General features: G+C 51.7%; 2 protein-coding genes across 2 annotated transcripts; both read left to right on the top strand.

Moving 5' to 3' along the window:
- The first annotated feature begins 1,239 nt into the window (after positions 1–1,239).
- Positions 1,240–11,903, top strand: LOC102968895 (keratin, type II cytoskeletal 75). The gene is made up of 9 exons (XM_042992357.1): positions 1,240–1,802; positions 2,318–2,532; positions 3,654–3,714; positions 4,070–4,165; positions 5,011–5,175; positions 7,062–7,187; positions 7,330–7,550; positions 8,898–8,932; positions 11,319–11,903. The coding sequence occupies exons 1-9, from the start codon at positions 1,305–1,307 to the stop codon at positions 11,555–11,557; spliced, it is 1,656 nt and encodes a 551-aa protein (XP_042848291.1). The 5' UTR covers positions 1,240–1,304; the 3' UTR covers positions 11,558–11,903.
- Positions 11,904–13,652: 1,749 nt separating this feature from the next.
- On the top strand, positions 13,653–26,206 carry LOC102950814 (keratin, type II cytoskeletal 5-like). The gene is made up of 9 exons (XM_007073056.2): positions 13,653–14,163; positions 15,967–16,175; positions 18,892–18,952; positions 20,028–20,123; positions 22,167–22,331; positions 23,105–23,230; positions 23,906–24,126; positions 24,689–24,723; positions 26,004–26,206. The coding sequence occupies exons 1-9, from the start codon at positions 13,684–13,686 to the stop codon at positions 26,204–26,206; spliced, it is 1,596 nt and encodes a 531-aa protein (XP_007073118.1). The 5' UTR covers positions 13,653–13,683.
- The last annotated feature ends 233 nt before the right edge of the window (positions 26,207–26,439 follow it).

Below are 26,439 nucleotides of genomic sequence, written 5' to 3'. Positions count from 1 at the left end.
GTGCAGCTCGGTCAACAAGATGAACAGGGGAAACAACACAGGTGTCTTGGGCCCCCTCCACGCTGCAACCACTGGAGCTCTTCTGGTGAAGATTGAGTGCCAGGGAGCAGGGGCCAGTCTGGGAGGCTTCTGGAATAAGGCAGCCTCAGACAGAGCTGGGGGGGGGGGTAGAGCTTTATAAACACCTTTATTGAAAAAGCACCTTTTTATACATTAATGTGCTTCAGTTCTGTCTTCCCAGCAGGACCACGGGCCTGTTACTAAAGAAAAAGAATGTATATTGTGTTCCTTTTGAATCCCCACTAGAATTGCCATGGGATGGGCTCTCCTCTCTTCTGTGCTTGATGGTCCCAGAGGGAGAGAAGACTCACCAAGCATTCACTCAGCATTTGCACGCCCCTAGGCCTTGCAGAAGCTGTTTTCGCACATGAATCCTCATCACAGACCCCACTTCACAGACACCAGCACTGAGACTCGGAGGAGGTTCGTGACTGGCCCAGGGTGTCACAACTAGTAAGTGGTGGGCGGGATTCAAACCTATCTCGGTCCACCCACAACCTTCCCCAGCAGACAGAGGGTCTGTTCCCCAGAGCACCATAGTGGAACAGACAGGACGTACGTGTGCGTGCACGCACAAGCTCCTGCTCCAGAAGGTCAGGTGTGACCTGCACAATGGAGAGGGCAGCTTCTGAGGAAAAGAAAGGGGCAATCAAAACCGGGTGCCTTCCCAAGAAAGATGTGTGCAGTGGGCCTTTCAGGACCTGGAAGGCCAGCTGCGGGAGGGGGCGCAGGCGGTACTTCCCGAGGAAACGCTCAGGAACAGGACACCGGGCCAAGGAAGAAGGCCTGGGAAACGGGGAAGGGGAATCGCAGTCACTTGTTTTGACACACAATGTTTGCACAGGAGGGAGTGGGTCCCAGGCCTAAGAAAGCGGTTTAGAAATGAGGTGGTGTTTTTAAAGCCCATTAGGAGATGCATGATTAGGACATGACTGAAAGCAATTAGCGTGCCTCTCATTCGTCTGCTGATCAAGTTGCGACTGGAAAGCAGTTTCCACGTGGGGGAGGGATGCCAGGGGAACCAACCAGTGGCCTTGCCGGCGTTTCCGAGGGGCGCTGAGGGTGAGCTCAGGGTTGGTAAATGCCTGGGGGATGCCATCAGAGGCCTCCATCAGCAGTGCCCGCCCCTCCCCGAGACCCATAAAAGCCCGGGCGGCCCGGGGAGCCCCAGATGCCCGGTCTCTTCCATCCCCCTTCACGCGCACCCGTGTCGGGAGCTCTCGTTCCAGCCTCGCTCAGCCACCATGTCCAGGCAGTCCAGCATCACCTTCCAGACCGGCAGCCGCAGGGGCTTCAGCACAGCCTCGGCCACCACCCCTGCCACCGGCCGCTCCCGCTTCAGCTCCATCTCCGTGGCCCGCTCCACGGGAGGCAGCACGGGGCTGGGAAGAATGAGCAGCGCTGGGGCAGGCTTCGGGAGCCGCAGCCTCTACAACCTGGGGGGCACCAGGCGGGTCTCCATCGGGGGGTGCGGCGGCAGCTTCCGGAGTGGCTTTGGTGGCAGGGCCGGCAGCGGGTTTGGGGTCGCCAGTGGATTTGGCAATGGGGGCGGAGCCGGAGGAGGCTATGGGGCCTCGGGCTTCCCCGTCTGCCCCCCTGGAGGCATCCAAGAGGTCACCGTCAACCAGAGCCTCCTGACTCCCCTCAACCTACAAATCGACCCCTCCATCCAGCGGGTGCGAAAAGAGGAGCGGGAACAGATCAAGACCCTCAACAACAAGTTCGCCTCCTTCATCGACAAGGTGAGGCGGGGGGCTGCATCTGTGCCATTGGGTCCGGGTAGCAGGAACTCTTAGACAGGCCCCCACCAGCACACCCTATGGAAGAGCCGTCCGCTGGACAGGTCCCGTGCGAGTGGGGCCAGATCACCCCACAGGTCCTGGTGGAAATTTCCCTCATCCTCCCTGGGAGCCACCTGGCTGGTTCAGCCAACTCTGAAGGAAGAGTTAACTTGTTCTCCACATGAAGTTTCCACTGAGCAAACTAACCTAACCCAGAGCAAGTGTTGTCCAGACCCTCAACCCAAGAGTAGAGTCTCCCCAAAGAGACCTCTGAGCTGAGCACACCAGTTCTATGGAAGCCCCAGAGAACTGTGGGGGTAGCTTCAAGGGCTCTCTCATTTCCTTTTGGAGATGTCAATTATATAGCTGACAGATGGGTATCAGGTAAAAAGCATACTTTTCTTCTCTCCCTTATTAACTGGAGGGTCTGGCTCTGCCTCCCCAGTTTCTCAAGATTTCCTGCTCCCTCCCTGCAGGTGCGGTTCCTGGAGCAGCAGAACAAGGTCTTGGAGACCAAGTGGGAGCTCCTCCAAGAGCAGGGCTCCAAGACGGTGAGGCAGAACCTGGAGCCCTTCTTTGAGGCCTACATCAATGACCTCCGCCGGCAGCTGGACAGCGTCACCACTGAGAGGGGCAGGCTGGACGCTGAGCTGAGGAATATGCAGGATATTGTGGAAGATTTCAAAGTCAGGTAAGTGGGAGATGGGCTCCTGGTCACACACAGTCATCCCAGGGCTCCTTTTTATAAGGACCAGCTGGGTGCAAAGGAGCCAATGCCAGTGCCAGCAGGGTGATTTGGAACCTGCAGTCAATATCCCGTGAGATGAAGACAGCATGGTGTGGGATAACAAATGGACTCCCATCTCATGCATCACTATTAACAAGAAGTCTATTTTAATCTGTCCACATGACCTCAAAGGGATGTGTGCATCATCAAACACAACATTGCTACTCTGGAAAGCATAATACTATTTCACAGCCAGCATATTCTTTAGTTCTGCTGGATGTGGGCTCTACTATTGAAATGTTGCATTTCCAGGGCAAACGCTTTTGAGTGTAAACAAGGCGATCCTCCTGGGGGAGGCAAAAGTTCACTGGCCATCATCCAGGCTGCAGTACTTGAGGTATCCAACAAAAAGGGATGATCCTCCCTAACCCTTTAGCTGGCTTACCCTTGGCTTCCGAGGTGGAGCTACTACTCTACTTACTAAAAGCATACTACTTACACAGCTGCTCTGAGGTTTGGTGAAGATTCATCAGAATCTTCCAGAAGTTTCCTGAACAGACAAATTTTACCTCATAAAATTAATTTTTTTTCTTTCAGAGAGAGAACAAGCAGGGGAGGGGGCAAAGGGAGAGAGGAGAGAGAATCTTAAGCCCGACGCGGGGCTCCATCCCACAACCCTGGGATCGTGATCTGAACTGAAATCAAGAGTCAGATGCTCAACTGACTAAGCCACTCAGGCACCCCTACCCCACAAATTGTTTTTAAATATTGGAATTGTGCATCTCTAAGACGATGGAGTTGCATAAGTACACATTTCTGTTCCTATAAGTTCCATGCTCACCTTCTAGTCTTACAAAAGAAAGAAGAAAAAAAACTTCTGGCAGAAGAAATGATTTCCCCTTTTATAGAAGGAGAAATAGAGGTTAAGTGAATCACCCGAAGTCACACACAGGTCAGTGCAAGAGCTGGAAAGGCTTTGAGGTCTCTGAACTCTTGCTACACCAGAAGCAAGGGAAGATTTCAGCCTGGAAGAATTCAACCGAACACTTGCTCAACATCACGCCTCCTCTTCTCTGTGCTTACAGGTACGAGGATGAAATTAACAAGCGCACCACTGCTGAGAATGAGTTTGTGGCCCTGAAGAAGGTAGGTGGAAAAGTCTCTCAAAGGAGAAGATTCGAAACTGAATCTTGGAGTGTGGGGTGACTCAACCCTTGGGACTCCCAAGAAATGTCCCATAACCCTTGACAGTATCTGGAGAGCTCAAACCTGCCAAAAGGCTCCCTCTGTATTTATGGTCCCACTGACCCTGCTTGGGTTTCTGTGAGCTCAGGGAACTCAAGCTCCCATTCTCTGCAGTCGCCCACCCCAACCCCAAACCCCAGACTCAGAGTTTGCTAAAATTCAACCTGGAAGGGCCAGGGAGGAGTCCGTCCAACTTCTTCTGGACTCACTGCTTGGGGCCGTGGTGTCAGAGAAGGATCCTGTGCTGTTGTTCTAGGACGTGGACTCAGCCTACATGAACAAGGTGGAACTGGAGGCCAAGGTCAATTCTCTGACAGATGAGATCAACTTCTTACGGATGCTCTTTGAGGCGGTAAGAGCCTGCAAATGTTTTTGTCCCTCCTAGGTCTGGAGCCTGGAAAGAAAAAGATGCTGCAGACAATGTTATCTATATAGGGACTCCACCCAGCATCTTGCCCAGATACTCTAAGATGGGGCTGGGGTGATCATGGGGACCTGGGAGAACTGCTTGAAATCTTGCCACCTTAAACCCTACTCCAGCTCCAAGGCTTCAAACCTCCACCCCGTAGCATAGCAAGGAAGGAGTGCCAATTCTCGAATCCCAAGTCCCTGGGTAGCATTCCCACAGAATTAAGACCACCTCTCCCTCTCCCCTCCCAAAAAAGTTCAAAAATGCCAACTGCCCCTCAGCTCATTGGTCAGGGTGCTTCTTGCCCTCTGAAGATGCCTCATTCTCAGCACTGCCACTGTGAAGGCAGAGACCTGGGTCTTTAAAGGGGAGAGAGAAGTAGAGAGTGATGAAGTCACATTGTATGGGGGGCAACAGGGTCCTAAACCTCACTCTATCCTAAAGAAACATTTTATGCTGGCATATCAATCAACATGTCATATTCAGCTTAGTATAATTTGGACCAGAGAACACTGAGCCACCCTTCATGCCCAAGGAAAACACACAGGTAGGGGTCTTGGGAAGCTATGCTGGGGGACACACCCCCATCACACTGATCTGTGACCCAGAAACTTCTCAGCGATTGGCATAGGAGTCCATAAATAGCTGTGAGTGCCCAGGGAAGGGTTGGAAGAATCCCTGCCAGGGATGCCAAAGAAAGGATTCTTGACCTAGATGGGTAGTCAATTGTGTGATTTCAAGATCCCTCCTTTTCATGCCTTGGTGACGCTGAGTTTACTGCTCTGCAGGAGCTGTCCCAGATGCAGACCCAGGTCAGTGACACATCTGTGGTCCTGTCCATGGACAACAACCGCAGCCTTGACCTGGACAGCATCATCGCTGAGGTCAAGGCTCAGTATGAGGACATTGCCAACCGCAGCCGGGCCGAGGCTGAGTCCTGGTACCAGACCAAGGTGAGTGTGGGCACCTCTATGATAGGTTCCGGGACTAGTATTATCAGAAGCCCCAAATAAGCATGTAACTATTAGCCACAAACCTCGGGAAATACATGAGCATTTCTGTTCATTTCAACATGGCAGATGTGTCTGGTGCTATGCAAAGTCAACTTGAAATGCGTATGGAAACCCAACCATACACATTAATATGTGGCCAGGCAATGTTGAGTGCTCAGGACAGCCATCGTCCCCACGTCACTTATGATTTTGTTGGGGCTGGGTGAGACTCCGAAACAACCAAGAAATAGTCATAAAGCTATTTCTAAATGGCTTATTCATTCGACACATGTATGTCAAGTAGGGTTACAGAGTTGTAACTAAATAAACTGCAAACAGTTTATTTTTGGTGTGAGAGACCATGAAGTAAATGGAAGGGGAGGCGTCAAGAAAGGGAAAAGACCATGTTAATAAAAAGCCTCCAAGAAGAGGTGGGTCTTCAGTCCATTTGGAAGCATCCAGGGACAATAGCTTACCAAGGACGGAGATGGTATTTAAGGCTGAATAAGCAGTCCTGTGGGGCTAGAAGGCAGAAATGGGCACTTAGCCAAGCAAGAGAGGTTGTATCAGGAAGAGGGGTGTGGGGATGACCATGGAGAGCTACTGTCCAAAGTCACAGATGGCCAGAAGAAGGTTTGGCTTTGGAGGGTGTGGTAGACTGGATAGTCCAATCCATGAGATCAACTCCCTGACAAATCCAGACCCCTTTCAGACTCAGGAGCTCACTTGCATGTGGCATTCCATCTTTTGCCATGCTCAGTGCACTGCCTTAGCCCCTATCCTTGCAACATGGTAGGAAGGAAGGAAGAGGGTGTCAGGTGCCACGTGTGCACAGAGTGGAGGCAGAGACAGACAGTGAGTGGAGGTGGGATGCGCTTAAGCTGAAATTCATAGTAGCTGATTTACAGTGAACAATGCTCTTTGGGGGCGGGGCCTGTTGTTCCCTTTAACTGTGTATATCTAGAAACAGAGCAGCTGGGCCACTCAGCGCTTTCAAAGCCAGACAGATCTTCCTTCCAGCAGGGACTCTTCTTCCTCGGTAAAGGTGTGGGCAAGAGACAGGGGGCATTTGTTTCTCCTAAATGACTGCATCCTGGATATGCACCACCAGATGGAGAGCTCCCTCAGATGCGGGATTTTGTTACAAAGTCTTCAGAACTGTGCCCCCCAGCCCGGCTCCATCCAACATGGATTCCCTGCAGCACACCCCTGCTCCCCCAGCACTGACATCTGGAGGGCTACCAAAATTCATGGTCACATTGGTCTGGATGTATGCCCCTTGACTGAAAGCCCCAAGGACAGTGACCAAGTCACCTTCCCACTCCTACAGTTCACCATGCTCTTTCCTGCTGTAGGGTCTTCACACAGGCTATTTCCCCTGTCTGGAATGTTTTCTCCCCAGCCTGTGACTTAGGTCACCCCTTCCCATCTTCCAACACGCAGCCGGAGCACCTCCATCTTTGGAAGGACTTCCCTGGGCCCATCCCCACAACTTCCATATCTGGGTCAGATTCCTTTGTTACACTCCCCTGTTCACTTCCTAAGGGGAACTTATCCCAATTTGGAAATATCAACTCAATAATATGCTAATTTATTTAAGGTCTATCTCCCCCAATAAACTCTAAGCAAGGATCTGATTATGCTGTCTTTGATATTCCCAGAGCCTAGCACATGCCTGGCAAGTAGATGTGCCTAAGAAGTAGCACCTCAGTGAATGAGCGAGGGAATGTGTGAATGATTAGTGAATGGGTGGGCCTGCTGGTGGCACTGAGAGCCAGGCTGTGCACACAGGGAGTGCCCAGCCCAGGCGTCCGATGCAGTGACTGAGTCTGCTCTAATTCCATCAGTACGAGGAGCTGCAGGTCACAGCAGGCCGGCACGGGGATGATCTCCGCAACACCAAGCAAGAGATCTCGGAGATGAACCGGATGATCCAGAGGCTGAGAGCCGAGATCGACAGCGTCAAGAAGCAGGTGGAGTTTGGGCAGAGCCAAGAGCTCCTTGCACACTCATTTCTCCTGGGTCGTTCTGCCATGCTTCCAGGACCCCTGCCCAAGAAGCGCTGCACCTCCAGGGGCTGTCAGTAAAGCTCACGGCTTCCTCCTTTTCTTATAGTGTTCCAGCCTGCAAACGGCCATTGCTGACGCAGAACAGCGTGGAGAGCTGGCCCTCAAGGATGCGCGAGCCAAGCTAGTAGAGCTGGAGGAGGCCCTGCAGAAGGCCAAGCAGGACATGGCCCGGCTGCTGCGGGAGTACCAGGAGCTCATGAACGTGAAGCTGGCCCTGGATGTGGAGATCGCCACCTACCGCAAGCTGCTGGAGGGCGAGGAATGCAGGTGGGGGGCTATGCACCTGCTCTATTCCAGCTGCCGGAGCATTTCTAGGGGCTCGGGTTGCTGTGGCCCCCTTCTCTCCTGGAAAGGGGAGCAAAATGCAGGTGGAACTGGACTATGAGAAAGAAAAAGAAAACAGGCATAATTTCTTTCCAGGCCAGTAAATCATTATTTTAAGTACAACTGCTTTGGGCACCCTGTAGAAATCTAGGATCTGATCAGGTCCTAGGTAATCAAATTCTATCAAAGGAGAATTTGGGTTATGTGGCAGGTCTGGATATGTGGTATGAAAGGCTCTGGGCTGAGAATAAATTGTCCCGGGATCTGGGCGTACAGACCTACCACAAACTAGCTGCATAACCTTAGGGAAGTTAGTATCCCTTCCCTGGTCCTCAGTTTATTCAGTGATGGAATAAAGTGGCCAAACCATCAGAGCCCCAAAGCTCGGTGGGACCTTTGCGCTCTGCCAATTACCAGCTGTGTGACCAAAGGCAGATTACTTTACCATTCCATTCCTCACCTGTAAAATAAGGATAACCATGGTTTCTATCTCGTACATTATTCAGAGGGTTGAAACAAGGAAATGCACATAAAGTTCTTGGAACAATGCATGGTACATAGTAAGTGTTGAGAAAATCTTAGCAATCAATCAGTTTAGTGGCCGGAGATACGGCTTTGGACCCAAATGAGTCTGGCTTCAAAACTGGACAACTTTGTCAGCTTCTCTGTGCTTCCATTTCCCTATCCATCAAACTGAGATCATAATACCTACTTAATGGGGTCACTAAGAGAATTAAACAGCATAATGTAGGTAACAGGTCCTTTTAATGTTCTAAGTATGTGTTTATGAATGAATGCCAGTTCTGTCCTTAGCATGGTAAAGCAAAATTACTCTAGTTGCTACAATAATAGGCTGATTATTGTTATTGTTATGTTTATGACTCAGACTCTTCTCCACACCTATAATCACTTCAGCACTGCCCAGTGCATGACAACAGTCCATTGTTGAGAGAAAAATCTCCTTGTTCCTTAACAAGCCCTGCCTTTCCAACTGACCCTAGTGTATGATTAGCTTTAATTTTCTCCAGGTGTCTACCTAGTTTGAACCAAAAAAATGTGTCTTTGAGATTACAGGGTTTACTCCTAAGAACCTCAAACTCCACATTATTTCATTCATTAGATTATTGTTTTCAATACTACTAGTATTTAAATAATTTCAACCTCCATTACTTCTGCAATAAAAATAATAAAGGGTTCTTGAATGCACTTAATTGCAGAAATGTTGTTTCAAATGCCCACAAGCTGCTGGACGTAATAGTAACCTTCCTTCTCCCCCTTCCTCCCAACCAGGCTGAGTGGTGAGGGTGTTTCTCCAGTTAACATCTGTGAGTATGACATCCTCTCACGTCATTCGGTGTGCATGTGGTTGGGGACAGGCATCGTGTGGGAGGGTGGAGGGCGTGCATGTGGCATTGGAGGGGAGCCCACGAATCAGGTTCATTTTGAGGTCTGAGGTCTTAACTTCTTTAAAATGAGAGCTATATTGGGAGTCTTTTTTTTTTAAGAGAAAGTGTGTGTGAGCATGCAAGGTGGGGAGGGGAGGAGAGAGCAAGACAGAGGGTCCAAAGCGGGCTCCCACTGACATCAGAGAGCCCAGTGTGGGGCTGAACTCCAGAACCATGAGTTAATGACCTGAGCTGAAACCAAGAGTCAGATACTTAACGGTCTGAGCCACTCAGGCGCCCCTGCAATTTTTTTTTATACTTATTTATTTTTGAGACAGAGAGAGACAGAGCATGAACAGGGGAGGGCCAGAGAGAGAGGGAGACACAGAATCTGAAACAAGCTCCAGGCTCTGAGCTGTCAGCAGAGAGCCCGACGCAGGGCTTGAACTCACGGACCGTGAGATCATGACCTGAGCCGAAGTCGGACGCTTAACTGACTGAGCCACCCAGGCGCCTCTGCAATTTTTTTTTTAAGAGAGAATCTTTGATGTCCCAAGTCTAACCTCTTTGCAAGTGAAAGACACCACAGAGAGGGTGATAGGAGGTTTGCTGGAACTCTTCTGCATGGGTTTAGAAAACACACAGCTTCCACCCCCCACCTCCCGGGATTCCACACCTTTCTTGCTGGGGGTGCAGGTCTAGCTCAGAGATGAGCATTTAGCACAGACGGGATTTATGAAACCCTGGTCTGCCCTTGGCCCTCAAAGGGAGCCTTCACACTGGGTCCAAGGTCCTTGCTGTAAGGCAGCCCCTTTCCGGAACAGTGTAGAGAGAAGCCCTACCACTCAGTTATGCTCTGCAGAGGATAAACGACAGAAGGTTACCAAGGTTTTCCAAGGTAGTGAGAGCACATAAGACAGGGCATTTGGGTGCCACTGCTCAGGAACAAGGAAGGGTGTTGGCAAGCTGGAATGGCCCGGCAGTATGAAGAACACTCATTCACAGAGCTCAGTGCTGGCATCGTGAGGCTAACAGACATGACTTTCACAGTGTACGAGTGAGTTTGGTTTTCATTGATGCGGGATTCACAAAAGCACTGATTATTGTAACCGATGATTCTAGAAGCCAGAGCCCTCTGAACTACCCAGGTGTCCTCCCTCACTGAATCCCTTGGCTAGTGGCTCCAGAGACCCCCAAAGCCAGTTTTGGGGATGAATGGTGTAACCTCTAAAGTTTCTTTTCTCTTGAAAGCACCTGAAAGTGTTTGTTATCTAGGGCTGCAACACAGTACCACAAACTGGGTGGCTTAAAACAGAAATGTAGGGTCTCACGGTTCTAGAGACTAGCAATTCAAAGCGGAGGCGTCAACAAGGCCTTGCTCCCTCTGACACTTGGAGGGGACTCCTTCCTCACCTCTTCCTAGCTTCCAGAGGTGGCTGTCAACTCTTGGTGTTCCTTGCCCTGCATCATTCTGATTGCTGTCTCTGTGATCACCTGACCCTTTCTCTATGTGTCTGTCTTCACGTGGATGCCTTTCCTCTTCTTAGAAGGACACCAGTCATACTGGGGTAGGGCCCTCCCTAATGATTTTCTCTTAACTTGATTCTGTCTGCAAGGTCCCATTTCCATATAAGGTTTCATTCACAGCCATTGGGGTTAAGATTTCAACACATTTTTTTGGAAGACACAACTCATTCTATAGCAGAGTCCATTTTTATTTTAGTTTCCCTTCTGAAGAGCCCCAGATAGGGTACTGAATATTGAAGGTGATTGGGTGGTTATAAAAGTTAGGAAAAGACAGGTTGGGGGTAGAATGGGAGCAGAGTTGGCCAGCCAGTGGCTCATCTGTCCCTCAGTCTATCAAGATGACTCCAGCCCCACTCTGGGATTCAGGGTGTGGGGGCTGGGGACACTAAGGGAGGCATGTACATGCCGTTGAGAAGGAAAGGAGACACCAGAGCCAGGCCCACGGAGAGAGACGGGGACAGAGCCACAGGCGAGTGTGATGGGATAGCGGCCTGGAGGACAGAAGTCTCCATTAAGTTCTGGAAGGAAGCGAGGCACCAAAGTAGCAGAGGGGAGGCAGGAAGCCATTCCAGACTGGAAGGCTGCCTGGCATTACAGCCCAGAGAAAACAGGGCTGAGCACAGGACAGAGATCTCACCAAGTGGGCAGGGAATAAAGCAGCCGCCTGACCAGACAACCCTATCCCCACCCCCACCCCCACCCCACCCCCCCACCCACAGACTTAAGGGCACAGGCCCTGACACCCTAGGTGTCTTCTCTCCTGCCCTTGATTCTGACTATGTCTCCTCTCCTCTGGCAGCTGTGGTCACCTCCACCGTTTCCAGCAGCTACGGCAGTGGTAGCAGCACTGGAGGTGGAAGCCTGGGTCTAGGTGGGGGCAGCGGCTACTCCTTCACCACCAGCACCGGGCACAACTTGGGTGCAGGCCTAGGTGGCTCCAGCTTCAGTACCAGTAGCAGCCGGGGCCTCGGGGGCAGTGGCTCCAGTGTCAAGTTTGTCTCCACCACATCCTCCAGCCGGAAGAGCTACAAGCATTAAGTGCGGCCACCTCGCTTCCTCACCCCTGCCCTGAAGCCTGACTGCTTGCAGACCTGGCCTGCCTGCACTCGTAGACAGGATACCTGGGTCCTTCTCCTTCTTCTGCCCTTCCACAAGGCCTGCCCGTGCTGCTGGGAAGGAAGCCTGGTGCCCTGGCTAAACCCCATTCCCCAACTTAAGCCAGCCTCTGCCCTCCTGGCAGTCCCCACAGTGCTCCTGTCCCCTCCCTGTGCCACTGCCCGCCCTCCTTCAAGATTCATATTCAGCTTATCATGCAGAGACCTCCCCCGCTTCAGCTCCTCCTTCCTTCTCCCCACCTTCCAGTTGCAGAGTTAGGGAGTCAGTGTTTTCCAGGCCATCTCAATGCCAGGTTGTCAGCCCCACCTGTCTCATGGTGCTTATGAGCTGCCTGCTGGGAGTGAGACACATTCCCTCCCTGGAATGTGTCTATTAAATGCATGTGGAATGTGTTCGGTGTCCAGCCCTCTGTTTGGAATGGGGATGCAGTCCCCAGTGCACATCAGACCCTCCCCATTTCCCTCAGAATGGAGAATGCTGGACTCGGGAGATGGGAGGGATGGAGGGGGCACCAACTGCTGGCTAGACTCCTTCCTGGTCTTTCTGCCCACTTCCTCTGGCCTCATGCTGGGATGCCTTCCTTGAGAAGCCCAAGCCCCTGGGCAGAAGCTGTGTCCATCCTCCCTACTCTGTATGTCATTCAAGGTGATACTATCCCCTCCCAAAACCAGACTGTTTTCTGAGGACACTGACGTAGGGTGGGCGGCCCAGCCCTCCTCCAGCAAAGGGGCTGATTGTTCCCTGACAGCTTCAAACTTGCAGACCTGAGCAGAGAAATAACAGGCCAGGAGAGGAGTTAAAAGTCAGCCCTGGGGGCAATGCTTTCACCAAGCAGGGGAGCCATTTAGGCCCATAATTGCAGGCAGCAGTGAGACATCCAGGATGTCTAACCCACATTCCTGAGTTTAGTCTGCTGAACCCCTCCCATAAGGCCTGAGCCCGGCATCACCCAGACTAGGGACAGCCCATGTGGGCTCAGAGGAAGTGGGCTCCAGGCTCAGGACCACGCGAAGGACTGGTGGGAGCTAGGAACTGGGAGTCTGAACCACAATCAATGAGGGTGCTGTGCAAGAAGTTAAGTGGCAGGAGGGGAGAGGCCATGAACCAAGACAAGAGAAGACGAGTCTAAAACCAGGGGCTAAATAAAATCAGGAAGGGCTGGGAGGGATGGCAGGAAGAAGAGAAATGACTCTGAGGGCAATTGTTAAATGTCCCTGGTCCTCACGGACGAGAGAAGACAAGGGGACAGGAATGTGGCAAGAAATCCTGTGCCTGCTACCCTCAGATAAGCCATCTCTCTTCCACCAGTGTCAGGTGCAAAGATCCAGAGTAACCTGCTGTCAGACCACTGCGCCCTAACATCGGCTCAGCAGGCATGAGCCACGTGACCTCAGCCAAGTTTCTCAATGACTCTATGCAGCTTCATGAGCAAAACAAGAATAATAACGGCTACCCCTGGTGCTGCATGGTGATTAAATGAGAAGACAGGTGTAAAGCAGCCACCTCTAGCAGCTGCTCAATACACGTTGGCAATTATTACTCTTGTCATCCACACTCACAAGGTTATTATGAGAATCAAGTGACATAACGCTGGCAATGACCAACCACGTGGCCTGGCACAAATGGAATCCTCAGTAAAGGAGGTTTCTTTTCCTTTGCCAGTGACAGGAAGGGCCTAATCAAGTTCAGAGTCTAAGACCTGGGAATCCAAAGAGAGGAGCAGCTGGGAAAGAGTGGGAGTGTCTGCAGCGTGAGCCTGAGAACCTGGGTGGGTGGGGGGCTCGGGACCTGGTCCTGAGCAGGACCTGGACCAGGCCTGGTCCTGCCCTGGGTAGGGTGTTCCCCATGATGATTAGGGGGCAGGAAGATGGGCTGTGACCAGACATGCCATTGAGATGAACTCAACAGAGTGGTCTTTGATGTTCTCTGGCCAAGCCCAGTTCTCGAAAGGCATAAAAGTGAAGGAGAGCCTGGGACAGCTAGACTTGGAAGGCTCCTCGTTCCTTTGATACTTTCGCTCCTCTGCCTCTTTGGCACCAGCTCCCACCATGACCCAACGATCTTCTGTCACCATCAAGTCAGGAGGCACTCGGAACTTCAGTGCTTCCTCGGCCAGCCTCCTCCCAGGCTGCCGGCCCAGCTTCAGCTCTGTCTCTGTCTCCCAGGGTGGAAAGAGCTTTGGGGGTGGCTTTGGGGGTGGCTTCGGGACCAGGAGCCTCCACAACTTTGGAGGCAGCAAGAGAATCTCCATCAGTGGAGGCTACCGCTCCAACCGGGCCAGCGGTGGGGGCGCTGGCTATGGGCTGGGTCTCGGAGGCATGGGCTACAGGGTTGGGGGAGCCTTTGGTGGGTATGGATTTGGAGCCGGGATGATGCCTGGCTCTGGGGGCATCCAGGAGGTCACCGTCAACCAAAGCCTCCTGACCCCCCTCCACCTGGAGATAGATCCCTCTCTCCAGCGGGTACGAAAGGAGGAGAGGGAACAGATCAAGACCCTCAACAACAAGTTTGCCTCCTTCATTGACAAGGTGAGAGGCAAGTGGTCCCCACTGGGAAAGTTGCTGGTACCCAGGGTATGTGTCTTTTCTGTGCTTTTCTGAGGTCTACTGTGACTTGCCCAGGACCTGTGATCCTGGGGGCTGGGGAGACTGCCGGCCAGATGAAGGAGGGAGTGATTTCCCACCCTGTTGTGGTGGGACAGAAAAATGTTCATCTCTGCACTCTAGAGCTGTCTGACCTACTGCAAGGACATTGTTCTTTTGATGGATAATGAATGTGTACTTGGCTTAAAATTAGACAGCAAAAATGGATTGTTTTGAAGGGAAAAGGACAAAGGAAAGAAAGGTTATGAGTTCAGCTCATGGAAGTGGGCTGGGGTCACTTTATCCTGTGCAGTTAATAGAGGCAGTTCCTCCTGTGGTGGCCTCCCTGGTGATTTGGGTATGTCTGTGACTGGCGAGGGGCCGGCTTTCCCACTTTTCTTCTGGTGAGAGCTAAGCTGTGATATCAGCCCTGAGTGCACCCTGCTGGATGCCTGGACTCCTAGGGGTTTCCCCAAGTCCAGGGAAAGAAGCTATTTTGTTTTGCACCACCACCGGTTTACATCTGAGCTGGTTGCTTTTGTTTGGGAAGAAGCCGTTCAAGGGTCTGGAAAGAAGAGTGCCAGACTCTTCCAGCCCAGGCTCTACTGCTAGGAGAATGTTCCCTAACTTCTTGGGCCTCAGTTGGGTTGGACAGACAGACTCCAAGGTGACTGTGCAGGTCTAACAGGCTATGAAGTGCTTCATCATATGGTCCCATATCTAACCAAAGGGACTGTTGAAGCAGTGCTTCTTGAGTTTTATCACCCATCCCAGCCCACTTGGCCTGGGGTTTGCACCAAAAGATGTGAGATTTCCAGGAGGCCGGCTCTGAGGGGAACCGTGGGCCCTCCTTTTCTTGGTTTATCTGGAGGATAGTGGAGAAAAAGGGATGTGCTATGGAGGGACTTGGAGTCAGGATTGCCCTCTGGCCTGTGATAAAGGAAGAAAAAGGTGGGAAGGGGAAGTAGGGTGTTTGTTAGAGGCTGTCTGTAGGCACACTGCCATCTTCTCTGTTTGGGAGGCTCCTCTGTTCCTTCATTCTGAGACTGCATGTCATTCCAGCTGCTCCCAAAGGAAGGACTTTGTTTAGCGAGAAAGTATTCACATATTCACAGGACTGCCTCCCAGACAAAGGAGCAGATGAGTGCAACTTAAGAAAACCAAATAAGTAGCACAAGACCACAAGGGACCTAGGTGCAGAGGGGGCTTGGCAAGGCCACACAGCTGGCTGTCGACATGGCTGGGATTGTGCCCAGTTCCCCTTAACGCGACGTTAGAGTGACCCATTTCAGCATTCTTGGACTGTATGGGCAACTGAGTTCAGATTCTAGATCTAGAGAAATCACGTAAGAAAGGAAGTGGACAGATTACACTTTCTGCCAAGAACCTCCTGACCATTTAAGGGGAATCAAAATCCCACCCAGGAACATGGTGGTGGAGTGTTCTTTCCTTCAGCTACCACACATCAGCATGATTTGGTGTATATGGATGATTTCTAGCCTCTCTGGTCCTGGTCTTACTTCTCCCATCTCCAAACCAAGCCACCACCTGCCTCCCAGGCCATTGCACCAACATTTGGGTGGCTTTTGACATTCCAGGCTCCTTCCAGAATGAAGAAGAGGAGCCTGCTACCTGGACTCCAAGGTCTTTCAGGGCCTCTCTGCACTGTTGGTGGGTCCTGTATCCCAGAGCCCTCTGGGGAGGCTGCACAAGGCAGCCCTCACAGTTTCTCTCCTCTGGCTGGGACAGGTACGGTTCCTGGAGCAGCAGAACAAGGTCCTGGAGACCAAATGGAGCCTCCTGCAGGAGCATAAAACCACCAGGGCCAATATCGAGCCCATGTTTGAAGCCTACATCAGCAACCTGAGGCGGCAGCTGGACTGCCTGGGTGGAGAGCGGGCACGGCTAGAGACGGAGCTCAAGAACATGCAGGATGTGGTGGAAGACTTCAAGAACAAGTGAGTGGACCCTCCACCAGCTTCTGGGAGGTCCCTGCTCTGAGGCTCCTGGGAGGCCCTGCTCTCTAGAAGTGTCCAGTCCAGCAGACAAAGGGGACACAGGCTCAGGGCAGTGAGATGGAATCAGAAAAAGCAAGGGGACCCTGTGGTCAAGAATGTTGAGGCTCTGGGGAGGGGTGGGGCTATAGAGGGTGGTAACTGACATGGTCACAAACAGCAGGATTTGAACAACAATCTGGTAAAGTCTGCAGACAGGAAAGTAAGGCTCTGAGATAGCAACTATTTCATCCAATGTGATACAAGTGGAAACTCATGAGTTAGGACTTAAACCTCTAGAATCTCACCATCACATTTGTTCCACTTAGTCCCACCGCTAACTTGCACAATGTTTGGGCATCCACCCCAATCCTGGCCAAGACCAGGATCAAAGCAAGAGGAGACCTATCTTCTGCCTCCTCCACGGAACCACACACACACACACACACACACACACACACCACTAAACATGATGGCATGCTCATGCCTATACATTCAAGCAGCTCCTTATTTTTATTGATTTCATTTATTTCTGATGTTCTTGGTCCATACAAAATAAGTAATTTCATAAGCAGTTTCGGTTATGCTTTGTATAATGTAATGAGAGTTCAGGTCTGAACTGAGTTGAAATGGTAGCCACTACCCGCATGCAGCTATTTTAATTTAAATTAATTAAAATTAAATAAAATTTGAATTTAGCTCCTCAGTCACACTAGCCACATCTCAAGTGCTCAGTTGCCACACGTGGCTAACGGGCCCCGTAGCAGATGCAGATATAGAGCATCTCTATCGTCGCAGAAAGTTCTACTGGACAGCACTATAGACTCTAGAGTCAGTGGATTTAGAATCTTGGCTCAACTGCTTACTAACTGAATGACCTCAGACTCTCTGAACCCAGGTCCTTTGTCTGTTAAAGAGGATATTAATAGTGCCCACCTCATAGGGATTGAGAATATTATATCAAAACTTGCATATGAAATACTTGGTAGGGTGACCAGTGCCTGGCACATAGTAAGTGTTAACTATTTTTATTATAGAGATGATTAGGTATGTAATGATGCAAACATAGGCAAGAGAAGCAATTGTAGATGGCTAATTTATAACATGTATGCAAACACGAGGTAACCGTGTTTCAGTCCAAGAAGGCTTCCCGGAGGAGGAGATAGAAAGGTGGAGAAGGAAAGAGACACAGGGGAAAACTACTGGGGCAGGCGGGCTGGGGATCTGTTGAAGAGCATGCTCCCGGCTAATGGACAGCCATGTTCCTATGGCAGGAATCTAAGAGGCACATGAAGGGAGAGTGACTGTGAGCTGGAAAACACAGAAGACAAGGACAGTTGCGTGGAGTTAGGTGAAGAAAACATGTTCAGGGGCACCTGGGTGGCTCAGTCGGTTGGGCAACTGACCTCGGCTCAGGTCATGATCTCACAGTTTGTGGGTTGGAGCCCCATGTCGGGCTCTGTGCTGACAGCTCAGAACCTGGAGACTGCTTTGGATTCTGTGTCTCCCTCTCTGCCCCTCCCCTGCTCGTTCTCTGTCTCTCAAAAATAAATAAACGTTAAAAAATTAAAAAAAAAAGAAAACATGTTCAGATTTAATTAAAAGGCAGCACGAGGAAGCAATAAGGAAAACCACAACAGTTCTCCCAGAGGACTTGGGAGAAGGCATAGTATTGGAAATTCAACGGCAGGAAAGAGCTTCCCTCAGATCCTACTGGACAGCTGAGGCAACATCAAAGCGGGGAGATTCTGGTTATATACATAAGGCGGGATTGTGCTTGGTGCTTTTAAAAAAATAAGGACAAGCCATTCAAAGATGAGAAAAAAACCTCTGAGAGGTTAAGTGACCTGCCCCTGGTGACTCAGCTGGTAGGTGGAGGAGATAAAGCCCCAACCCCAGCTGCCCAGAGCTGCTAAAAAGGGTGGGGTTCACTGATGCTCAGGAGGGTTGGGAGGAAAAGGATCACCTAGAGCAGAAGGGGAGCTTCCTTCCCAGAGGCCAGTGTCCCCAGGGGGCGGGGCGAGTGGGGCTGCTCTCGAGGGCCAAACTGAAGAATGAGAAACCTGGGCAGCTGCTGGTGGGAGGGACTGCTTCCTCTCCATGGTTCAGTGCAACTAAGAACAGAGCGGCAAGGCCACATGAGGGCAACACAGGCCACAGGAGCCAGCCAAGGCCTGGGACTGTCTGCCCTGGGTCAGACCATCCTCTCTGTTCTCTTCTGTTTGGCTTGGGGCAATACCAAGGGGGTGAAAAAGGAGGCATGCTGGCCCCTTTATGCAGCCTCAGCCCTCTAAAGATCAGAGCCCTGAGAAATGCAATCTCAGGAGGAATGAGGGAGTGACTCTGCTTCATTGTTGTTTTGGGTTTGAGTTTTGTTTGGGCAGAGGTGGTTGTGTGATTGATTTGGGATGGGAGTGGGGCATGTGTAACACAGGAGCTATGCTTCAGTAGCACGTTCTCCATGTCCGTTCTGGAGCCCCACACTATCTACCCACCTACAGCCCCCACTGTTTGACCTCACTCCCAGAACCCTGCTCCTAACACCAATCCACTTTTTTTAATTGATTTATAATTAGTATACAATATTATATTAGTTTCAGGTATACAACATGTTAATTCCATATTTTTATATGTTACAAAATGGTCACCTTGACAACCCACTTCTTGATCCTTCCCGCAGGTACGAAGAAGAAATCAACAGGCGCACGGTAGCAGAGAACGAGTTTGTGGTGCTCAAGAAGGTAAGGGCACAGGGTTTCTCCCTCCTGGCCCTGAAGCCCAGGTAGCCCCTTCTGGGAGTGACAGATGCCACTGAAGCCAGTGGCCTTACAAGTTTTAATCTGTGCAACTAATTTTTGAAGCAGGTTTTACTTCATTTTTTAATGTTTTTTAAAGAGAGGGAGAAATTTTGTGTGGTGTGCACACTCATGGTTGCGTGTGCACGCACGTGCACGTGTGAGTGAGGGAGATGCAGAGAGAAAGGGAGAGAGAATCTCAAACAGGCTCCATGCTGTCAGTGCAGAGCCAGATGTAGGGATCAATCCGACCAACTGTGAGATCACGACCCGAGCCAAAATTAAGAGCCAGACCCTTAACCAACTGAGCCACCCAGGGGCCCCAAAGCAGGTCTTACTTTAGAAGTGAGAAAACTCAGGCTCAGGCAGGTTAAGTAAGTTGCCCAAGTTTACCCAGATCATCAGTAGTGAGTCAGGATCTGGGACTCCAAAGTCCCAGCTGTAAATCATGACACCAGCTCCTCCCGATGTGGAGTCCCTGTGGGGAGAAACAAGCAAAATGGACCCTGTGCTGAGCTGAGTCTCCAGGACATCAAGTCAGGCTCAGGAGGACAGGGGCAGGACAGGGATCAGCTCCATGGAGTTATGGATCTTCCTGCTCAGCGGGGGCAGGCAGAGGGAAGGGATACCAGCCAGAGCAGGGAGAATGGAGCAGCGGTGTGTAAGGTGCAGGGAGCTGCTGAGAGTGTGAGGAAGGGGGGAGGCCACGGAGGGCGTGGGGAGAGGCTGAGAGAGCCCAGAGGCAGCAGAGGCCCAAGGAGCCAGGATGGAGTTGACCTGATCACATGCAGGTGACAAAAGATATCTGTTCATGTGGCACCAGCTGATGAGTGAGTGGGCATTCCCCAAGAGCCCTGGTCCCCACAGAGTATGGGCCCTCCTGCAAGTTCCACTCCATATCCTGGAACAAAGAAACACCCTCATCCCCGGAAGATGAACTTCTCCAGCCTAACTCCCAGTCAGAGAGGCTGGCTGACCCACGAAGGATGGGATTCAGAGTGACAGCATGTTCTGTGCCCAGGACGTGGACGCTGCCTACATGAATAAGGTGGAGTTGGAGGCCAAGGTGGATGCCTTAATGGATGAAATCAACTTCCTGAGAGCTTTCTATGATGCGGTAAGCAGTGCCAGGTGCTCTCCCCACAAGCGTTGGAGGCTGGGGTCCTGGGCTGGGCACAGAGCCTGACACCTCCTTCCTTCATCTCCTCTCTGCCCTCCACCCCATCCCTGGGCTGGAATTCATGGAACAGATGCTGCCTTCCCTACTAAGGAACAAAATTAGGTTCCCTAGGGCAGCTGGGGGCTCAGATGAGGTGAGAAATTCCACCTTGACCATTTGGACCAAACATGTCTGTTGGTCAGACAAAAAATCCCTATCATTGAATTATACGTGATTTCCACAGACATATCTGAGCAGCCAGGCTCACCCACTCCAGCTCAGACTTATCAGCTACTCTTCCTAGAGAGGCTGTAGGGTGATGCAATTTCACAAACCAGGTGGCAATTAATGAGCCCTTGGGTGCTTCTAGAAGCACACAACACAACTGCCTGGTTCTTCTGAAGACACATGTTGTCATGCACTGCTGTATGCCAGATACTGTTCTAGGGGCTACAGGGGCAGTGCTGAGCAGACACAACAAGGCGCCTACATTTTTGGAGCTTCTGTTACAGTAAGAGAGACAGGCAGCACAGAGAGGATCGAAAACTATACCATTTAAGGCATAGCAGGGGCAATGGAAAGAAACAACAAGGAACCGTAGCAGGTAGGAGGTGGGTGATAGTTGAAGAGAAACTGAAGAACTGAGGATCAAAGAATGCCAAGAGGAGGCCATGGTGGCTGGAGGAGAGTGAGTGAGGTAGAGTGGTAGAGATGGGGTCAGTGAAGTCAAGGCAGGGGTGCAGGGTGCATTGTGTGCCTCCAAGTGGGCCTGGTAAGGACCCATGATATGCCTGTGCATTGCATATGTTTGGTGCCCAACAGAAGTTGGTCATGTTCTGGGAGCAGAAGCATGGGCTCCATGTATTTGGACAGGCTCAATGACCACCCTGCAGCCCACATAAGGCAAAAAGGCATCATTTTTCTCTTTTTTTTTACTCACTTCAATGCTGACAGCTGCAAGCATGTGGGCTGAGACCCCCTGAGCTAGGTCAGCTATCAGAAAACTACTTGGGAAAAACAGATTGTGAAACAACAATGAAATAATAATTTCTTAAAGCAGGAAATACATGAGCGGGGAGAATGGAGCAGTGGCGCTGTTTAATAAACAAAGGAAAGGAATAGTTTCACTTAGATTTCTGCTTTGGACCGATGACTTTCAGGTTTCAAAGTGTGTCAGAATCTTCTAGACATCTTGTTAAAACACCAGTTCTGATTCAGTAAGTCTAGGGTGGGACCCAAAATGTTGCGCTTTGAGCAAGTTCCCAGGTGATGCTGCTGCTGCTGCTGCTGCTGCTGCTGCTGCTGGTCTGAGGATCCCATTTTGGGAACCACCACCTTAGATGATCCTGGAAAGTGATCGTTAGCAAACTGATTGTGGTTTACCTTTTCAAAAATCGTGTTATGTGGATATGAGTTGATTTAATCCTCACGGAAAGCATATGAAGCAATTCTAGGTTGAGCCCCTCTGAGACTCAGAGAAGCCATCTAACCTGCTTGGCAGACCTGAGACTCGAATGTGTTGTTCCGGTGCCCTTTCAGCTGTCTCGAGCTGATTTCCATTTCCCATCCCTGAAGGGAGGAGGGAGCCAAGTTGGGAAACAGGATTGAGATGCAGCAGAGTTTCTGGCTCCTCCTGACTCAGTGTTCTGTCATGAGAGGATTTCTTTATCTGGTGTGAAAGGCTGTGTTTTCTCAGAACATGAGACATCCTGGCACTGACAGGTCACAGCAAGGTGCACTCCCTTGATAGTGGGAGTGACTTCTGGAGGATGCTGGCTAGAGTTACTGTGAGGCTGCTCTCTGTCTGCAGATGAGGTGATGATAAGGCTATGGCATAAACTCAGCCATCTCCCTAATGTCCCTCCCATTCCTTCGGGCCTAAACAAGGTGCTGCACCCCAACAGTGCAAGTGAGGTCCTTGATGCCGGGGCCTGTTCCCCTGGCCACCATCTCCCAACACACACACCCTGCTTCAGCTCTTTATTTTGGCCCCCAACACAGGAGCTGGCTCAGCTTCAGGCCCAGATCTCAGAAACCTCCGTGGTGCTGTCCATGGACAACAACCGCAAGCTGGACCTGGACAGCATCATCTCTGAGGTCAAGGCCCAGTATGAGGACATCGCCAACCGCAGCCGGGCCGAGGCCGAGTCCTGGTACCAGATCAAGGTGAGGGGTCAAGGCCAAGTCCATGAAATAATCTTAGAGAACTGGGATTTCAAAGGCGAATTAGGTCAACAGCCTTGTCCTCTCAGGTGTCCCAGTCTGATGGGGTCAAAGGGATAGCCGTTCAGCCTGGGGCTGTCCCTCCATCAGGAGCACCCCTTGGGCAGCACTGTCAGGACCTGAGGGAACAGCCAGATGAAGGCAGGAGGCAGTCAGTCCTCTTCCAGGGAGGAGGATAGACACACCTCCAATGCCCTGTGGAGGACAGCAAGGGACAGCTGGATGGTACCACCCATCAGCGCCAGCAGGAGCAAGACAGGCAAGATGGGAACAAGAGCAAGGCCTAGTCTCCTGGATCCAGAGAAGAGAGGTTCAGCTGGCAGTGGCTGAGGGACTGGGAGCAAAGGCTGGACATGGGCTACACAATAAGATCTTCCAGGTTAGAGCTGGGTGGGGGTCACAAATGTGAAAAAAGCTTTAAAATCAGAGAGTGACAAGCACCCCTGTATGCTGCTGAGCTTCTGAGGATAAGACCTCTGATGTGGAGGGTCTTCCAGGCACAGACAGGAAGGGTCCAGCTGTGGGCTGGAGCCCGCGGACATGGAGAGTGAAGGACAGAGCCAAGAGACCATGCAGATGGAATTAGATGGAAAGTAGCAGTGGGGGCAAAGGGAGGCACCGCCAAGCAGTGTGCTGGAAGCTGTTGGGCCCTGAGAAGCCACGGCCATGCTTTCTCTGGCCTGACGGCCCCTGCCTCTTGACTCCCCTGCCCCCAGTACGAGGAGCTGCAGCGGTCTGCTGGCCGCCACGGGGACGACCTCCGCACCACCAAGATGGAGATCTCCGAGCTGAACCGTGTGATGCAGAGGCTGCGCTCTGAGATTGATAACCTGAAGAAACAGGTAAAGCTGAGCTCCCAGAGGACAGTCTATTCATGTACCTGCCCGCCGGCAGACCTGGGCCTGGTCCCAATTCAGCCCATGCACAGAGAAGCCTCCCCAGATATGTGACTGCCCAGGAATGTAACTGTGCAGTCTTCCACCACTCCGGGGATGTTGGGCCCCCCTCTAGGGAAGAGTCTGTCCTCTGGGGGCATACAAGACAAAACTATCCAGAGAAGTGTGGCATTGGAAAGGACCCCCCCGCCAAATCATTTTATCCATTATAGCTAAGTCTCAGATTATCCAAGGAGGACAGAGATGGCTCTCATTTTTATTTTTTATTTTAATTTTTTAATGTTTATTTATTTTTGAAAGAGAGAGATAAAGCATGAGTGGGGGAGGGCAAGAGAGAGAGGGAGACACAGAATCCAAAGCAGGTCCCAGGCTCTGAGCTGTCAGTACAGAGTCCAACACCGGGCTCGAACTCACAAACCACAAGATCATGATCTGAGCCAAAGTCGGACACTCAACCGACTGAGCCACCCAGATGCCCCAATTATTTTTAAAGATGATGAGGCTCCCACCTCCTTTCCATGAAATCCATTTCAGGAAATCCTCCCATATTTTTAACCTAAAACGCACATCTTACTGCACTGTCTGTGGGCGAGCTCACAAACCCCTGTGTGCTCCTGGCAGTGTACCACGCTCCAGAATGCAATCGCTGATGCCGAGCAGCGTGGGGAGCTGGCCCTCAAGGACGCCAAGCACAAGCTGGCCGAGCTGGAGGACGCCCTTCAAAAGGCCAAGCAGGACATGGCCCGGCAGCTGCGGGAGTACCAGGAGCTCATGAACGTCAAGCTGGCCCTGGACATCGAGATCGCCACCTACCGCAAGCTGCTGGAGGGCGAGGAGTGCAGGTGAGAGGCTCAAACAGATGCCACTAGGGCAACAAACACCACAGACACCAAGAGCCCTACAGTGTCGGCCCCAGACAGAAAGTGCAAGGGCAGAAACGAGGTTAAAATGCAGCTGCTCCCCAGAGGCACCCTGCAGTCTCAGCCATTCCCATAGTTCCTTTTGGACCCACGGCAGAGGGTCAAGGAGACAGGTGTCGGGGAGAGGTGGCCCACGACTACCTAGAAGGCCATAAGCAGAGCCGTTCCAGCCCACACGCATGACAAATGACGCCACACAGTCGTTGAACCTCAGGGGCTCTGTGTTTGCCCAGAGATACCTACAATCTGACTGTCCCTTTCTAGTGAACACATGTCCTTCCCCATTTCTCTATGTACTTTCCCTTGGTCTGTCTTCTAGATTTCCCTCATGGATTCATATTAGCTAGATGAACAAAAGGCTTGCTAAGCACAGTGCCTGGCACACAGAAAGCACTCCGTGCTGACAGCTATAAATGCAAAGAGCCCAGGGCTCATCAGCTTCTCAGCAAATTAAAATGTCTCTCTCTCTTCCCCCCTGCAACAGACTCACTGGGGAAGGTGTCGGACCTGTGAACATCTGTGAGTAAATGTCTTGGGATAATAGAAAAGTGGGAGTCAAAACAGAAAGCAATAGCATCAGTACCAGGGATTTGGTGATAGATGTGGGCAGGGATGCCTTTAAGACCCTCTCAAGGGCTCTGTGAAGACCCCTTTCTTCTTTGGCCTTTCCTTTCTGGGGGGTCAAGAGAGACCTGTGGTGATACCTCACCCCCCAGGGCCTGTCCCAGTGTGGTCACATGTCCACAGGAAGGACTCTACTGTGGTCTCAGAGGACCTGAGCTACAGGACAAGACAGACAACTCGCAGAGTGGTGGCTTAGCTAGTTCTGGCAGGAAATCAAACGCACCCAGCTAACAAGAGGCTACCAAGCTGGTTAAATGGAAGGAGGCATATCTAGAATTGAAGCAAATTCACCAAACAAGTAGAGCAGTGACTGACCCGGCTCAGCCTCGGCTCGCAGAGGGGAGAGCAGGAAGAATCATCTCACGGAATAGTCCAGCAGGATGAGAGGACATTCAGGGAGCACTGAGTCCTGGGCACGAGAATTAGAGTCTCCTTGGGCCCCGTGTGGCTCAGACCACCAAGGGAGGCCAGAAAGCCAGGCTGGGGAGAGCTCAAACCCAGCTGATAACAGGGATGGGTTTGCTTCACCTGGAGAAATGGACACACAGAGGGGAGGTCAAAGAGGCATCTTCAGATGTTTGACAGGCGGTGGAGAGCCACATCCCAAGGTAGTGAGCTCCCCATCACTGAACATATTTGAGCAGGTACTACAAACCATTGACTTTCAGTGATGTGGCATAGGTGATTCCAACTGGGGGAGGTGCATCTGGATGGCCTTTGGGCCTGTTCCAGTGGGGAGCTTAGGATCCCGCCTAGGAGAGGAGAACTCATGCTCCATCCAATAGGAGAGGCCCGTGGAGAGGAGGAAGGAGCACAGAGCAGGTGTGACCCTGGGCATGCTGCCTGATGTCTCTGCACCTCCGTTTTTCCTCTGTGGCACGGAGGCGATGGGAGTAATAGTGTCCTCTCGGGCACGTTGAGATCAACGTGCTCACAGCTGTGAAGGTGCTCTGAAAACTGCGCAGTCCCTCAATTGGAATGCTCAGTGTGGAGCAGCGTGTGACGGGGACAGCGAGTCCGTGCCCACCCTCTCTGACCCCTGCCCCGGGTCCGAGGAGTCTCTTGTTCCCTAAGAAAGCACCGCAGGAGGGAGCCCACCTGGGCTGAGAGCCAGGGAGGGGGGTCTTGGGGACTCGGAGGAGAGTGCCAGCATGCCCTGTGCCTTCTCTCCACAGCTGTGGTCTCCTCCACCGGAGGCACAGGCTACAGTGCAGGTGGCGGTGGCCTCTGTGTGGCCGGAGGCGGCTACAGCAGCAGCCTGGGCTACGGCGGGGGAGGCGGCTTTAGCTCCACCAGTGGCCGCAGCATGAGTGGCAGCAGCTCCAGCATGCGTATCATCTCCAAGACGTCATCCACCAAGAAGAGTTACAGGAGCTAAAGGGCCCCGCCAGCCTCAGCTGCCCCCTCAAGGTCCCCAATACCCAACCCTAAGGCCTGCCGCTTTGCTGATGCTCCATGCACACAATCAACAGCCAGAGGCGAGGGGAGTGGTCTGTGAGTTCTAAGGTCACCTTGCCCATCCCTCTGTCTCAAGGAGGTACCCCCCTTGCTCCTCATCCCAGAGCCCTCCAAAGTCCCCAGGCATCCAATCCAACTAACGCTGACTCAACT

The sequence above is a fragment of the Panthera tigris genome, chromosome B4 (genome assembly GCF_018350195.1).
Source record: "Panthera tigris isolate Pti1 chromosome B4, P.tigris_Pti1_mat1.1, whole genome shotgun sequence".
Lineage (NCBI taxonomy): Eukaryota > Metazoa > Chordata > Mammalia > Carnivora > Felidae > Panthera > Panthera tigris.
This window is presented reverse-complemented; position numbering and strand designations above follow the sequence as displayed.